Genomic DNA, 16,396 nt, shown 5'->3' with positions numbered 1-16,396 from the left:
ATTAATGTCTTTTGAAAGTGGACTCCTGTCAGGTACTATATAAATAAATACATGGGAGGAGGACCGGGTTCACTTTAGGAGATGAAGGAAAGCAGAAACAGGAGAAACTGAACTTGCTTGTTAAGATTTTAGGACACAGATGATTCAGTGGCCGGGCTGCTTGCCTTATATATGCAAAAATGTTCATGTTAAAAATACTCTATAAACCAATGACCCTAACATGATGTCGTAGAAGGTTTTACTGCTCAGCATGGAACATGTATATCAAAGCAGCTCAGTATTGCACTTGAGAAAATGTGACAGGCAAAAAGTCTTTGCATGCCTCCTTTCTATGTGCTGTATCTGCTCTCCATTTAATATGCAGGTTGGAATCTGTTACTGCACCATGAGAAGACAAAGTGTCAGGAAGGTGCCTTGCTGTGCCAGGCTTGAAGCTTGCAAGTTAACAATTCCAGAGAGAAGAGATGAGCAGTCCAAACTGACATATTTCTTCTCCAACTAATCTTTAACTTTTAAATTTCTACTCAGGTTTTAGAGGCCAGCATGAAAGTCTATGGGAAAATGAGACGAGTGGGATAGATGAGACAGATGACCAATACTGGGTCTTTCCCTCCAGATAAAAGTTAAACAAACTGGCTCCATACTCTTCTGAAAAAGAAGCCACAAGCAAGGTGGGATCAGCCTCCTTACCTGCTCTTCATCCATTCTCCCTCCTCCAGCTGGGCATCACATCAACCTGCTAGATAGTGGACGGGAGTATGCGTGCTGCAGAGAATATGCTCCAAGCACATCCAATGCCACGGTTGCTGGCTCACCATCTTGCACAAGCAGACAAATTTGAACTGAGAATTCCAGTGTAAGACAATCAGGTCTGAAACACACAGATTACAAAGTATGCCCTGGATCTTTGCTGGAGGAAGTTCCTCCACAGACATTTTGGGTAGCAGCCCTTAGTGAGAAGCATTAAACAAGTGCATGAAGGTAACATTGCAAGGTGCAACTAAGGAAATGTTTCTGTTTGTGATGAAGAGTTTGAAATATACTTCCACAATCTCTGGCTCTGTTCAACTTCTTCATTTCCTACTGCCACAAATGCTCAGCTTTTGACATAGTTTAGCTGTCAGAGCATGGGTTTCCAAACTGTTGCTGTCCATAGAAACAGTAAGCGAAGGTGCCGTATCACTCCTGGTCTGTACACCCATACTGTGCTGTAGGTGGTTCCCATTCAACAGGAGCTGTAGTAATTGTAAACAGCCTGTATCCCACCACTTCCCTTCTCCTCTCTTGCACCATCCAGACGTTCCTGTAGAATACTCCACCAGGAAGCTGTGTGCAGTGCTGACAATTTTAACCTAGGAAACCTGACTGATTTTGAATTTCTCTCCAGGTATGTTGTAACTTACAAACAAGAATGTGAGTTTTGGGACCACATTTCTAAATAAAAGCAAGACCACCATACATATGCTATTTTTGCCTATCAGGGTGAGAAGCCAAGATTCCTTTAACAAGTCCCAGAAGAGTAAAAAGACCACCATATTTTCATTCTCTAGTCTTGAATATATAGTTGACTGAACCCATAAAACCAAGGCACTAGGGTGAAGTCTCAGACTTACTTTTTTTCCACTGCAACTCTTGAGCAGAAGAAAGTCACAGCGTCATAAGACATTTATTTCAGAGCCCTGTACTCCTTGAAACAAGGGGAGGAAAAATGTCTTCCATCCCCAAATCGTTCTGATGTGCTTAAGAATGGCCTCTTCAGTCCTTGGTAGTGAGAGCACACAGGGGTCCAATTGCTGTTGGTTCGTTCACTTCACTCAGCAGGAAAAAAATGTACCTCCATTGTCAAAGAAAATGAAAGCTGTAACTTACATTTCAATGTTACACAGCACAAAATAAATACATATGGAACAATTCTAGAGCTGGGGTGGAAGAGAAGATGGGAAGCATTTCTACCTGCCAGAGGCATCATTAGCAATCAGTGCCACAAAGTCTCACACTATGAAACAGGACACAAAAGCATACATTTTCTCCTCCTCCCTTGGATTACTGACTCGCCAAACCTATCCACAGCCCTTTATGTGAAATTCGGAATACATCACAGTCTTTTACTTCTCCTTTACTTAAGAATGGATGCCCATAGTCTCAAAACAGGCTGGATTTTGAGGAGTGTAGGTACATATGCACATAAAAGGGTAGAGGGACCTTCAGTTTTGGGATGTCTGTTGTGGAGTGTCTTACAGAGATGGGATTTTTTAAACTTTTAGCTCTCTGAATATCCGATTGTCATTGGAACTCTAAAAAAGTAAAGCATGACACATGTCTGTTCACTTGTGAAAATCCAGGGGAGAGAGCCTACTGAATCACTCTGCTGTTCTCAGGCCTTTTCCAGTGTCTGGCCAACAGTGACAGTGCTGGCGTGTTCTCTGAAACATCTGCTATTGTCTGAGAAGTGGAAGGAAACAGTTTATTTTATCTCCTGTAGCTGTTACAAGATTGACAGTGACAAGTGTGAAATGGACATGTCCCACCAAAATTTGTAAAGGAAAAGCCCTAAGCAATTTTAGAAAAGTATGTGGACTCAATTCCCTCATCGCTCTGCAGTGTGAGTAGACATCCACATCTGTTAGCAATAAACGCTGGCTCCTTCCTGCTTTGTAGTACCTTTCCTACCCAGTACAGGCAGCAATATCAAATACTGCCCCTCTCTTCTCCATTACTTATTTTAGTGACTTGAATAGTTCTACGCCAAATTTACATCCATGCAACTGAGAACAGAACAGAAAGAAATGACTGTTCTAAATTGCTCCAGGAATTACTCCTGCCTACCTTGCTGCTATGCATTAGAGGAAAAAGAAGGCGAAACCCACTAACTTTTCTCACCTTGCTGGCAGAGAGCTGTTAGGTCTTTTTACATAACCTATCAGATTTCTAAAATTCCTTCAACACACAGTTAAAACACTAATCAGTCTAATAGCTGAGAAGAAAATCTACAAAAATAAATCTTTTGTTTCTCATACAAGTTCTGAAAAATGTTCAGAATACTGTGTTGAGACATCTGGCTTTGAACACTCCCCCTTGTGCTGCTACAGTAGCTATAAGATGTAAGTTAAGGACATCTATGTATAGTTTGCTATAGATCAAACACCATATTTTATAGCAACATTGGAACTTTCAGGATGGATTGGACTGCTGGTCTATCTCACCTGTCATCCTGCCACCGGCAGCCAGCAATACTTACTGCTTTAGAAGAAGGTCAATACCCTACCTCTCACAACCCTGATGACTTTAATTGTGTGAAGTGTCCTTCCAGACTGCTCAAAACCACGCTGGGTAGATGGTGGATCTGGGTCTAGTAAAGAGCTGGAAGGCTCCCTGTGATGGTTTGCAAAGGTGAAAGTGCACAGGGTTACGGCTGTAAAGCATGCTTCCCTGGGAAGCATCATTACAGAAGAAGAAAAGAGACATCTTCCTCAGTGGTACCTCCGCAGCAACCAGTGTGTTCCTGAGATGAGCAGACAGACTACCTCTCTTCGCAGGATGGGGAACCATTCCTGGTTCTCTGTCCCAGCTGAGGGAGGACACACAAAAAGATGTCCTCACCTTCCTCATCCTCTTCCCAAGGGCAGCAGGGCACAAGAGAAAGAGCCCGAGGAACTCTAACATGCTCCAGCTGGCACAGGGATGAAGGGAAATGCATTGCAGCTGGGGATGGCTGGACCTGAAGATGTCCCAGCTAGCCTAGGCCAGGGACTATGGAGGCAGAAGCAGAGCAGACAGTGTTTGAAGCCATACATTGCCTGGGGAGTGCAGGGCAGGGAATTCCAGGTAGGAGATACTGGAGCAGTTTTCTACTCCTTTGCCCTGCCCAAACGTGTGCGTTGACCTTCCTGAAGGAAGGTGTTTAGCCCTCAATCTGCAAAGGACATGGGTCTGAGAGTTACAATATATATAACAAATAACAACAGCATCTGTAGTGCAGGAATCCTACTCAGTTACTCCCAACCCATTATTGTAGGTTTAGATAGAACTTTTTTTTTTTCCTGAGCTGCAGAGTGAGAAATGTACATGAGAGTCTTGCCACCACTAATTTAAACAACTTGTATATACTTACAGGAGGAAGTGTTTGTTCCTTCTGTTGAAGCTTGTATCCTAAGCATTGGTTCTGCAACACACAGAAGTAACAACAAAGTTGTAAGAATACAGCCACAGCTACTTTGCTATACTGGATGAGCCTGAACAGCTTTCGGCAGTACAGCTTTTTTTTTTTTTTTTTTTTTTTTTTTTTTTTTTTTTTTTTTAGTAATCAGAAACCCGCCAAAGCAGAGGAAAAAATGAGATAGCACGAGAAAGCAAAGAACTTCAAAGTTTACAGCATGTCCTAGGCATACTGTGAATAATCAATTACAGCAAAAATGCTCCATGGTCCTGGGAGGGAAGGCCAGAAGAAAACTGGCAAAAAGGGAGCAAATTTTTCAGCTGTTTGTGACAGCATCAGAGGAAAGTGGAAAGCAGTGGATGTTGAAGCTCCACATGCTGACCCAGGAAACACTGGCTTCTTATCTTCTCACATAACTCCAAATAGACAGTCAGGCCTCTGGGTCTATCACAACTATGGCTAAGGACCTCTGTGGCTTGAAAGACAGCAGGCTCCATGAGCGCCACCACCTCAGCAGAGAGCCGTAGCTGGAAGGGAGAGCAGGATACATTCCAGACCAAAATGGGACATAGCACCAGCCCCAAAGCAGTTATAAAGAAAGGAAAAAGAAGAAAAATTCTCAGGATGGCAAATAATCTTTTAGGACAGCTGAAGGAAAGGAAACAGACCTCAAATCATGCAAAGGAAGCACTCAGAAAAGTTAATGGAAGAAGCAAGCTAGCCTGAAACTAGAGCTGAACCTCCTGAGCTGCAGGAACCCAAACCTGCAGCAAATCAAAGCCATGCATGTGGGTGGCTGCATGGGCTTTCACTGTCTTAGAGTCCAGCAAAACATAAAGAATTCAAGAGTGTGCTTGAGGAGTACTATCAGCTGGAAGGAAGTTTACAGATAGAGCACTTTGCCTAAGCTGGCAATGTGATGTGCCACTGTGGAGAGAGATGAAGGAAGTCAGGGTGGCTAGCAACCAGCCTGTGGATCACGGGGAGCAGGTCAGGCATACTGCATGCTCTGCAGTGAAATATTTAACATGTCACATCAGGCAGAAAAGATTAATCTGTTGCCTAAAAGAAACAGTTTTTAGGCAACTTTAAAACCACACTCAAAAGCTAAGACCACTCTGTAAGTCCTCCTACCATCAAAAAGTAACTGTAGCAATACTTCAGCAGACCTAGCTCCTGGTGGTTTAAACACCACCATCTCGCAATAGCCTATCTCCAATTAAAGAAGCAATACACTAATAACTTATTTGCATTTTCAAGGACTGGAAAAAATCAGCAGTGCTCAAAACCCCAGATACTACTGGTCAGCAGGAGACTCCTGCAGTAGCAGAGAAAGCTGACATGGCCTGGACCCAGGGCGGGGTAGGAACAATAGGAAAACCAGCACCTGGCTGGCCTTGGGACTGAGCAGATCTCTGCTCCAGCAACATAGCAAAGACCTTATCAGAGCTCTATGAGAAGACCTCAACAAGCAGTCACTGAACGAATTGCTTTCTGCTGTCCTTTAGGACAACAATGTGATGTGCTGCTTGGCATGAAATCTGACAGCGCAGTGATTCACCAGGAATGCAGCCAGCCTTTTGAACATCCTAGCCTCCTCCTCTCCAGTAGCACAACAGCAGTAAAGAGAACAGTACTGTAACAGCAGGCACTAGAAGGGACATAAGCAGGAAAAGAGACCACTCATGAACAAGAAATTTAGTTCATGGGAAAGAAGGGAGCGAAGCACAGGGACTGCATTCTTGCTGCACAAGGAAGAAGACAAGGCGAGCCCAGTGGAGTCGGCGACCACTATGTCACCTCCTTTGAACAAAAATGGTTCCAACGGTTACAGAACATTGCTATTAGCTATGTGGTCTCATACATATCCAGTGAAGCACCAGTGACAGGCCCCACTGAGAACATGAAAGAATATGGGCACATCCAAACGCTCTTCTGTCAGGCAGCAGTGCCAAGATTTCAGAAGTAGGTCGCCACACACGCAGAGGCATCAAAGGCAAGGCTGCAGGCACACTAAATGTGAAAGCTGGCAATCACGCAGTTTTCCTTGATCCAGCCTACAAACACTGTCATCTCACACTAAAACCTGTCTCTGCCAGATACAGATTTCTCAAAAAAGCTAGCAGGACCCCAGTCTGTTTGCCAAGAAGGATATGTGCATCTTGTAAATCCTTGGGATGCTCAACTTACACACGCCTATCCACAGCTCCCTCAGCCAAACTCAGCGGTAGAGATAACTGGCTGTATTGTGGCCATATATAAAGTGGCTTTAATAGTTATTATAATGAATGTGTCTTCTCACTGGGGTCAGTTCCAAGAGTAACTCTGGAGGCGTGCAAACCGTAACTGCAGGCGGGTTGCTGAAAGCAAAATTCCACGAGCCTGAAAGGAAACCATCTGGAGAAGTCTCCTAGTATGCCAAGGCAGATTCAAAAGTGGTTAAACTACTGACAGTGAGTTACCTGTCTACATTTGCAGACCCCACAGACCTGTCAGGAATTGTACTTGGAGCCCTGAGGACCAGAGCAGTCTAGGCAACAGATTTTCTGCAAGAAACCTGAAGATGTCTATATACTCTGCAAATTCATATGCAGCTGCTAAGATTTACAGGAACAGGAGCAACAAGCACTTTTTAAAAACACAGTTCCTAACATCTCAAATACTTTCTCACTTGGGCTGCTCACTGACAACTGCAGGCCAAGTCAGCATCCTCAATATAGCTCCACGATATTAAAAAGTATGCTTAACCCTTCTTCATTCATTTCTCAGTCCCTGAAGTAGCTCCAGTATTCAAGGTGATATGCAGATACTGAGGTGCTGGATGTAGGCAAACTGTTCTCTGCTAAGAGGGATCTGCTTCAGAGCTGCAGAAGCAGTTTCAAGAAGAAAAAGATAGAAAGACTCTGTACATTCAACTTACGTGAAGAAGTTTTTGTCCCTTCTGTTGATACTTGTATCTTGCTGGTGCTCTCTGGAAAACACAAGAGGCAACAAGAAGTTACAATGTGGAGTCAGAGGATCCTCTAACACCATTCAACTCCAAGAACGGACAAGGTAAAGGGGAAAAAGGTACTCCAAGAAGCAAGTCTAAATTCTGCTTCACTGGGCAGAGGCTGCAATCAGATATCAACTTGCAAGTTTCCTTTTCGAAAAAAATGAAAAATGATGGTGTCTACTAATATAAGTGAAGAAAAAAGCCTGTTTCTTCTCAAAGAAGACAGTTGTTCAAGCTCTTATTCTCCTCTGGGAATAACTGATCAGTGTCACGAAGAAATCATGCAGATGGCTCTGCTTCTGGAAGGCATCACTGTGAGTATTCACTCCTTATGCTTCTAGGCAGTCAAATTTTGCAAAGACGTATTCTTGTTCATATCACTTGAATTACTGATAAGTACATCCAATAATGTTACTTGCCATTGCAGGGAAATCTTCTAAATCACACAGGCAAATCCAGTCCCTCATAGGATGACTGCTGGGGGCTCTGCGATGGAAACCAAACAGTCACTTCGCTGAAGAGATGGGAAAAGCTGCTCTTCCATACTGGTCCTACAAAGATACACTGTTTCTAGTGAAATACTACCATGGACTTCTTGCACCCACTTGTTGAACTGGCTGACAGCTATGGTGAATGATGCTGCTGCGCTTAGATCCCTGCTAATGTCTTGCAGAATGCAGATGGGAGAAAGCGGAGGAAGCCTTTGTTGAGGCTTCAGACACTTGTACAGAGACGTTGTTCCAACGACACCACCCATCTGTCCATACATTGCTGAACTCACACGCCACGGCTGTGTGCAACTCCCTGGGTGTGAACAAATTGCCCTTCAGCTGTACATATCAACAATCTTGGTCTTCTCCCAAGTTCTCAAACCACTTTTCAGCCTCATAGTGGTGCAGTTCAACACAGCTGCACAAGTTTCAACTCTACAGCTGGAGAAGGGCCACAAATGCCAGGGAAGAAGTCTTGCCCTGAATCCTCAAGGCACACCAAGAAGCCTCTTGTAGGCCAAACAGAAAGAATTTAGAAAAATCCTCATAGGAAATTTAGGAAAAGGCAATTTAGGAATGTTTTTACTCTGGTCTGTGATTCTGGATCAGGTGATCCTCTTCTCAGTGTCTTCGGAGTCCACAGAAACTTAACCAGAGACAAAACTCAGTCCAATGGGCTTCCCTTCAACATCCCTCTCAGTAAACCTCAATGTTAAGTCTGTATTTTAATTTCTTACTTGCTAGCTCTCTTTTTTTGTATTTTTGTCTATTTTGGTCCAGTTTTCTTTGGCAAATATCTTGTTTGCCTGAGCAATATGTCCCAGTTTCATCTCACTAATGGGAGAGAACGTGTTATGCAGCATTTCCCTGATAGCAAGTGGTGCGTGGCATGGAAATGGAGTATCGTAAGTAAAATTTTTAAGGTCAAAAGCTTTGCACTAGATCTTGGAACACACTGGCCTGTAACCAGGCAGCTTTCAGGACCATTTTTTGGGTACAGAAGCAGTTTGCTGTTGTCCAGCTGAGTTGTCTGAGCAATTAACCTTTTTTAGTCACAACAGGAGAGAGAACAGGTCTGACAGCCGTGTAGCTCAGCATCTGGCACCACTGGAGCAAATTTTTCTTTCACCATTAAAGAAACTATGTTCCATTTAGCACCTGTGCTGAGCTTGATGGAGCATTTCTTACTGCCATCTCCCTAGCCCAGCTGTGTCAGTATGAACACTGGCAGGAAGCTTCCCTGTAAGTGGAAAATACAGCCAGAGCCTCTCATGCCTGAAAAGTGCCGAGAAACATATTTGGAAAACATGTGGCAACATCACACATTACCAAGCCACGCTAGTAATATTTCTGTTTTCAACATTAACAGTAGATGCTAGCAGGCGAAATTTGTGTGTATTGCTTACTAAAGACAGTACACCACAATGTTAATTAAGAGAGGCATTTTACAAGGAGGCTAGCATAGATCCACATGACAAGCCACCTGAACACATGAAGCAGAGAGAAAAGGGGCTGTTTGTAGGGGGCCATCAATACTTGCCTGAGGTGGAAGAGCTGGAAGCATTTTTCAGTCTTGATACTTGCAGTTGCTGCTGCAGTCTGCTAAGTTATGGAGATGGCAGCCCCCAGCCCTGTCTTCAACCTCATGTTTAAGACCCCTTGAGGAGCAGCTACCTCAGATGCTCCATCCACTTCTGTCCCTTGGCACTTCTAGGAGCACTTAGTTTTGGTAAAGTGCTGTTTCCTGAAACTGGATGTTTGTGCTGGGGCTTTCTTATGTAAAAATATTCAAGGATGGACAAGAGAGCCTTGTTTGAGGATGCTTTAAGAGACGGGTCCCTGCAGCCTCTCAGTTCCATTTCATTAGTACTCTGGCCAGCTCCATCTTCTGCTGCCTGCGCTGGCAAGACAGAGAAGAGGCCCTTCAACTCCCACAGGACTCACAGCAACCCACCACCTTGCTGGCATGGTATCATGACTTATCCTTCCAGGCAGAGAGCTTTGTTTTGCCTGCTGAGAGGAGACAACTCAGTGTCTGGAAAACAAGCTTTGCTGCAATGCCTCTGAGGGAGGCAGGAGGTCCTCCTCCTGAGGAAAGACCTTTTCTCCAGGGGTAATCAAACATCTAACTGCCGTACAGCTGCTGTTGTGAAAAACCCTGCATGCCTTCATCATCCTTTTTTTTTGCCCAGTTAGTTTGCCAACGCCTAATGCAAAAAGCCTGCTTGATTAAACTGAAGGGGCAGGGAGGTTGGATTAGATGATCTCTAGAGTCCCATCCAACCTAAGCCATTCTATGATTCTATGAGTTGGTTGATTTCCTGGGTTTTGGTTCAGGCCTTGAAGGCGGCTTTGAGGACCCTGACAGTGACAACAATCTGGGCTCTGAGGAAGATTCAAACACCACAGACTTCACAGGTAGTTAGAGCTGCAAACAAGCTTTCTATCATCCTAAGGTTTACTTTCTGGCAGCAATATAAAACTTAAGCTTTTTCATATTAGTTGTGCCATTGAGGTGACACATTCTGAATTATATGAAGAATGACACAAGCTAGATCACTTCTTGAGAAAAGAAGAGTATCTGAGCCCTCTGTTAGTTGGTCTACAGATGGCAGAGTTGGGAGTAGGTGTGTATAAGGTAAGGCAATAGCCTGAGGCCTCAGAGGCGTGCAGAGACATGTTGTCAAGGACACAGGGAGATCCAATGAATAAATTGATTTTGTTTCTTAAAACTACTGTGCTTTTTACTTTTTTCCCAGTCCTCCAAGAAACTACCATGCTGAATCAGATTAAAAGAGCATCGTCCTCAATTCAAATATGTCAAATTGCAAGGAAAGGTTCGAAGTTACTCTTAGTGGAATTGCTATGCCAAACTGAGTGATGGCCACATTTCTATGCGGAGGTCCAAATCACTGATGTTGGTCCAGGCATGCTGATTTGCACCAGTTGAGAACCGACCAATTACGCCATCCAGCTAAAAACAAACCACGGCCCCAGGTCACCTGTAACTATGCTAGAGAGAGGAGAGATACACTGATCTCCTGCTCTAATCAAGTCTCAGACAGATTAATGTATGAGTAGAAGGGACTTTTCTTGCATTTGAAGTTATTTCATAGTTGGCCACATGCTCTATGGGTATTAAATGCAAGACGTTGTTTTTATTCAGTTATTTCTCTGCCACCTTCTTGAAAATAAGCAACTGGCTATCTTCAGAAGAGAAACAGCAAACTAAAGTTTAATGAATAATGAGTATCAGATCCTTATTTACTACTGTACAACTTGGAGCTCTCAGTACCACTGCAACTCCTACAGATGCAAAACCAGAAGCTTCCATGGGCCACTGACTGTGTAGCTAATGAATTTACCAAGGATTACCTCTGCTTACAGTTGAGTTACATGAACAGATCACCTGAGCACTTCTTGTTCCCTTCAACTCAGGCAAAGTTGTCCCAGCCACCTACACTGATGACTCACACTATACCAACTCACTTTGCACAGATGTGCACGATGAGCACTCACACAATACCCTGCACACAACCCAGGAGTCATCCAGCACCGTAGACTTCTAACTTCTGAAATATCTTGGCAGGAATCCACCCTTTTGCACCCTGAGTCATGCCTGGCACAGCTAACATCCTTAGAGAGGTAAAATCTTTAGGTCAACAGGTTTTAATGGAAAAGACTGACACCACATTCAGCTGGAGCTGTGGTGTCCTCAACACTTTAGAAAACAAGGTCACTTACCTAGATGTCCAAATAAGGGGTTTTGAGAGCAAGTCTTCAAACATGAAATTGAGAGCTTTGGTTGTGCTATGAAGTATTCTCTCACTGTTATTTACGAAACATAGTAATGTCTTATGTTCATGAGAAAGTCCATGAAAAAATTCACTGCAAGAATTTTGCCTAGCTAAAGTGACAAATTAGGACACAAAAAACCAGTTACTATTGCATTAGCAAACCTGTGCACTATTTATACTACTGAAGGAGAGCTTCATGTCTCGATTCTGACCTCAATTACAATCTTTCTGAGGTGAGCATACATGAATAGGAGTGAATGAAAATAAGAAGACAGCTCACATCCTGTGGGCAATTTATACTCATTATAAATTTAAAAGAGAACAGAATAGCTCCCACTGCTCACTATTAAGACTGACAAAAAATAGTGTTTGCCTACCTTTTTTTTTTTATATTTATTGCATTTTTAATCCACACATATGGTGCTATAGACAAGACTTTGTTTTTCAGTAAAAACGAGAAAATTTAAAAGTCTATGTAGGTTAATACAGTCTGTGTGGGGTGGGTGTGTGTGTGTGTTTATGTGTAGCAAAAACTTGCACAAGAGCAAATTTGGTAGTTTTAAGTAAGAGTAATGTTATTAATAACAGTAACAGCAACAAGGACAGTAGTTAACTATCACATAACTGTTTAAGACAGAAAATTTTACCATTTCTGGAAAAAACATCAAGGAAAAATAAAGCTCTGCTCACCGAAAAAAACAATTGCTTTATTGATAAATACTCATTTTTCTATGCTTTGGAGCAGGGAATTGAATTTAGCAGCTTTCAGGTTATGTGACCTTACTGGTAAGTGTGTGGCTTTTCCTGTTCTTGGGGAAAAAACCCAATGCATTTGCCTTGTTCTTTATGTATTTTTTCCTAATGCTCATTGCTAGCTGATGTTAGAGACAAGGCATCATGCTAGACAGACCTTTGGTCTGACCCTAGAGTTCTCTTTTGTGACATACACCAGAAAAGAAAATTTCAACTAAAATAGTTAAAGTTTGACAAAATTCTACGGAATTAAACACAAGATTTTCATACTGAAAAGCACCAGTCCTTTAGTGGAAAGAAAAATAACCCCATGCCCAGAAATGCCATCATCTTATCTACTCTCAGTCTTAAAGCACCCAGCACAAAGGGAAAGGAGAATCTAGTTTGCAGACAGCAGCGCACAATTAATAAACATGACCAGGTGAGGTCTTTAAAGTAAAGCTCATAATTAAAGTTACGGTTCACATAGCAGAGCAGGTCAGTACGACTATAAGAAAGTCAGGCCATCTGATGCCTCTTTCTTTACCCCACTGTCACCCTATCTGCTGGACGGGGAAGGAAGTAACCTCTCTGCCTACCCTGAGAGGTTCAGCGCTCTCAGATATCCACATAGTAGTTTTCTATAGGGACTTCTGTGCTGCACTGGACCATAAGGTCTCCACCAAAAGCCCATTAGCAGGAACAAATAAGAGCAAAATACGCTGTGGTTAGGGTTTTTCTTTTTAAACTCTTTCTTTCTTATGAGTAGCGTGGGACATCACAGATATATAGGACCTGAATAACAACTGCCATTCAGAGTTCATTACCGAGTTTGGATCCCAAATCTGTCATTAAGCTGGCAAGGGGAAGAGGTCAGGGATTGCAGGGGAAGGAGGGGTGAGAAGGTCACCCATGCAACAGGTCTGTCCCTGTTTGCAAAGCAGATGTTGCCCTCTGAGGCCTTAAGGATCCATTGCTCTTAAGTCACTAGACATTGCCCATGTTGTTCCTCAAATCCAGGTGGAAAATTCCACCATTAGAAGGAAAATTAGCAACAGTTTTACTAGTAATTTATAAGCAACAATAAGCAGAAGGGACTCAGGTGTATGTGTGGCAATCAAATACGCATGATTGATTTATTTAACCAATGAATGCTGTCACACCTGATTCTAGATTATCAAATATCACTGAGATGCTCCAGTTCAGGTATCACTGAGTTTCCAGTTCAGATCTTTACAGACTAGAGCCAGGTGCCAGGTTTAGACTGGATACAAGTTTGCCTGCATGGCTGTGTTTCATACAACTTATGTTTCACAACAAGATTAGACAGATTCTAACATATCGGTTATAAATGCACGCAACAGGGTTTGCCTGCAAACATTTTCATTTGAAACCAAGCTCTCATCTCCCTGCAGCAGGAGTGTTTTGCTGTCATTCAGCACAGCCCAAAAGGAAGCTGAAAAATCCATGTCATGAAGCATAGGATGACGTCCCATGAGCACTCCCCAGCCATGACACCATTCCTTGTCTGAGAAACTAATAGAAGATGGCCAAGCATTTTTTCACATTTATCTGTATCATTACCCAGGCACAGTGACTACAGCTGAGTTTTGGGAACTCCAGTATCTTGGAAACAGTGTAGGAGCTTTCCATATAAGCAGGTAATGAGCATTCAAAATTTGTATTCATGGAAACCAAGAGCATTTACAAAGCTACACAGAAACACCTACCCATGTTTCCTCCTAATAACATTCTGGTAAATAATACTTGGTATTTTATATCAGTCTCCTGACATCTCATCATAATACCATACAGCTAGTAGGAAATCTTAGCACTTCAAGTTCTTTAGTTGATTGAATAGCAAATACACAAAGTGAATACAGTCAAGCAATTGCTGTGTGATCTTAAAACAACAGATAGCCAAAGACAAATCCCACCGGTAAGGGTTGTTTTTCTGTTTATTGAAATCGCTATCTCCTATTTCAGAGTGTAATGTGGAGCAGAAAAGCATCCCTGGTAAATTCCGATTGCAACAACATCTTTAAACCCATATCAGATACGCACAGAACTTCTTCTTTGTTTGCTAATAAGGACATGTTCATTTGACACTTCACAACTTGCTGGACACTAGAGTTTGAATTATTGGAGCTGAATTAGTCAACGTTGCACTTCAGAAACAAGACTTCAGCTGAATTGCAGCCTCTAATACACTTGCAAGGAGAAAGAGTACTGATAAAACATTTGTGTACAATGAGAACATTCATTAAATTCCATGCGAAGCAACTAGAACCTCCTGCAAATGAAACGGGAATGAGCCCTGCAAAAATAGAAATCTATAATAATTTTAAATCATTTGGGTAAGTCTGAATGCTGCTTGCCTCATAAGAAGCTCTGTTCCTCAAGGAATAAATTTAAATCACAATACCTGAATAAAAGTACCTGAATTACTTTCATGCCTTTGAATAATATGTCTTAAAATACATTCATGGCTTTGTCTTTATTATTTTAGAAATAAAAAAGTCCCTATCAACATTTGTGAAAGTAAAAATGGTGGCAATCAGAGCCATACAAACATTACTTAGAGACAAAGAGAGGAATGCTGGTTTAGAAGTTCGGACTAGGACATGTTTTAGGTTAAATGAAAGCTTCCTCACAGGCCTATAGTGCCTCCACTACTCACATGTACTTATGGGAATTAAAATAATATTCCCCTCCCTTCATCCTCTTCTCATCTTGACTGTTCAGACTTGGTGTTGGAAAGTGTCTCACAGAAAATGCTGATCTCTCCTGAGATCCATAGAAGGGATCTCATTTGTCTGGGTAAGGAAAACTGAACATCTCAACTACATAGCAGACAAGTTAAGTCTGATTAATTTTCTTAGTACACCTAATAGATTCCAGTGTTCTCACTTCCACTTTACTTGCAAAGCTTTCCCCTCCCCCAAACCCTTTTGTCCTGGTGGCGCTTTAATACATGGTCTTTCTGAATGCGACAGTAAAATAAAAAGTCAGGCCTTACCATTGGAGTCTGTGATGATAACACTGGCTTTAGTACTGTCATTCCCTACTTTACTGCTCACTCTGCACGCGTATTCCCCAGCATCGGCCAACGTGGCTCTATAAATGTGAAGCTCAGAGTATTTCCTGTGGAATCAGAAAAAAACATGTAAACATCCTCTACTGGAGTAACAGTCACTACATCAACTAATGCATTCTCTTTTTTTCCTCTCAACAAAGAGTCTTGTCTTCCATTCTTACTGACTGATTAACACTATCCAGGTTTGAAAGAAGGGAGGAGAATAAAAAAAAAATCTGTCTGTTACAGGTTGCTGGAAAACAGGCATATTAATGAACTCGAAGATACTTGTTTATGCTTTTCTGCTTGAGAGAAGTCTTTGTTCTTAAAGGAAATCTGAAAGACAACCTTCCTCTCTCAGCTGAATCATTGGCTATCCAGATGCCACGGAGATGGGTATAATATTAAAACAGATTACCCTTTCCTACAGGTTCATGTTGCCAGTCGCAGAGTTCTCGGTAAGGGCTGTAGTTTCCAACATCTGACTAAATAATCATGAGATTGGGACACACCACTCTCTTTAACAACCTCTGAAACCCCAATAGTAAATCATTCTCCAATGCTAACAAAAAATTATGAGCAGGAACACAATTTGCATGAAGCTACATTTTGTTCCTGGCTCAGAGATGTAATTTAATCAGTCTCCAAGGTTTTAAGATTAGATTTTAAAATGCAGAACTCCTGCCTCCCCATTAATTCAGTAGAAACACGTTCTGGTGTCATTTAAGGAGTCCCCAACTCATGTGATGTCAATAATCCCATTACATAGACTGCGGAGAATGACTAGCTTGAGGAAAATACACACATTATTGCTGTTTCCAGTTTCTGTTTTAAAGAAGTGCTTTGGGGAAGTTTTTGCCCATAGCAAAGCCTGCTCATTTATCTACAGAATAGTCACTTAGTAGAGTGTATGAGCATTGGATTCCCCAAGTTAGCCTATGCCTACATGAAGGACTGATCCCCAGGAAGCAGGGGTTCTTCACTCTACAAGTTTGTAGTCACCAGTGTGTCTAGCAATGACTGCTGAGCTAAGTAATGTTTGGGGAGTTGCTTTGCTTCAGCATAGCCATGTCTCCTAACTCTCCATGCAGAAATCACAACTGGTTACCCCTTCTAGAAACCACTGAGCAAGGCCGGGTTCATAGCAGA

At 42.3% G+C, this 16,396-nt stretch overlaps 1 protein-coding gene across 1 annotated transcript in view; it reads right to left on the bottom strand.

Annotated features, from left to right (window-relative positions):
* Positions 1-16,396, bottom strand: part of NRG1 (neuregulin 1) — a 181,778-nt gene that overhangs the window by 128,137 nt on the left and 37,245 nt on the right. Inside the window, exons 3-5 of the mRNA XM_086479316.1 lie at positions 15,191-15,315; positions 7,077-7,127; positions 4,112-4,162 (exon numbers count right to left, since the gene is read on the bottom strand). Coding sequence (XP_086335442.1) covers positions 4,112-4,162; positions 7,077-7,127; positions 15,191-15,315 — 227 coding nt within the window. The remainder of the gene's footprint in view (positions 1-4,111; positions 4,163-7,076; positions 7,128-15,190; positions 15,316-16,396) is intronic.

The sequence above is a fragment of the Leptosomus discolor genome, chromosome Z, assembly GCF_034619465.1.
Source record: "Leptosomus discolor isolate bLepDis1 chromosome Z, bLepDis1.hap2, whole genome shotgun sequence".
NCBI lineage: Eukaryota > Metazoa > Chordata > Aves > Leptosomiformes > Leptosomidae > Leptosomus > Leptosomus discolor.
Note: the sequence above shows the minus strand (reverse complement) of the source record. Positions and strands in the feature narration are given on the sequence as shown.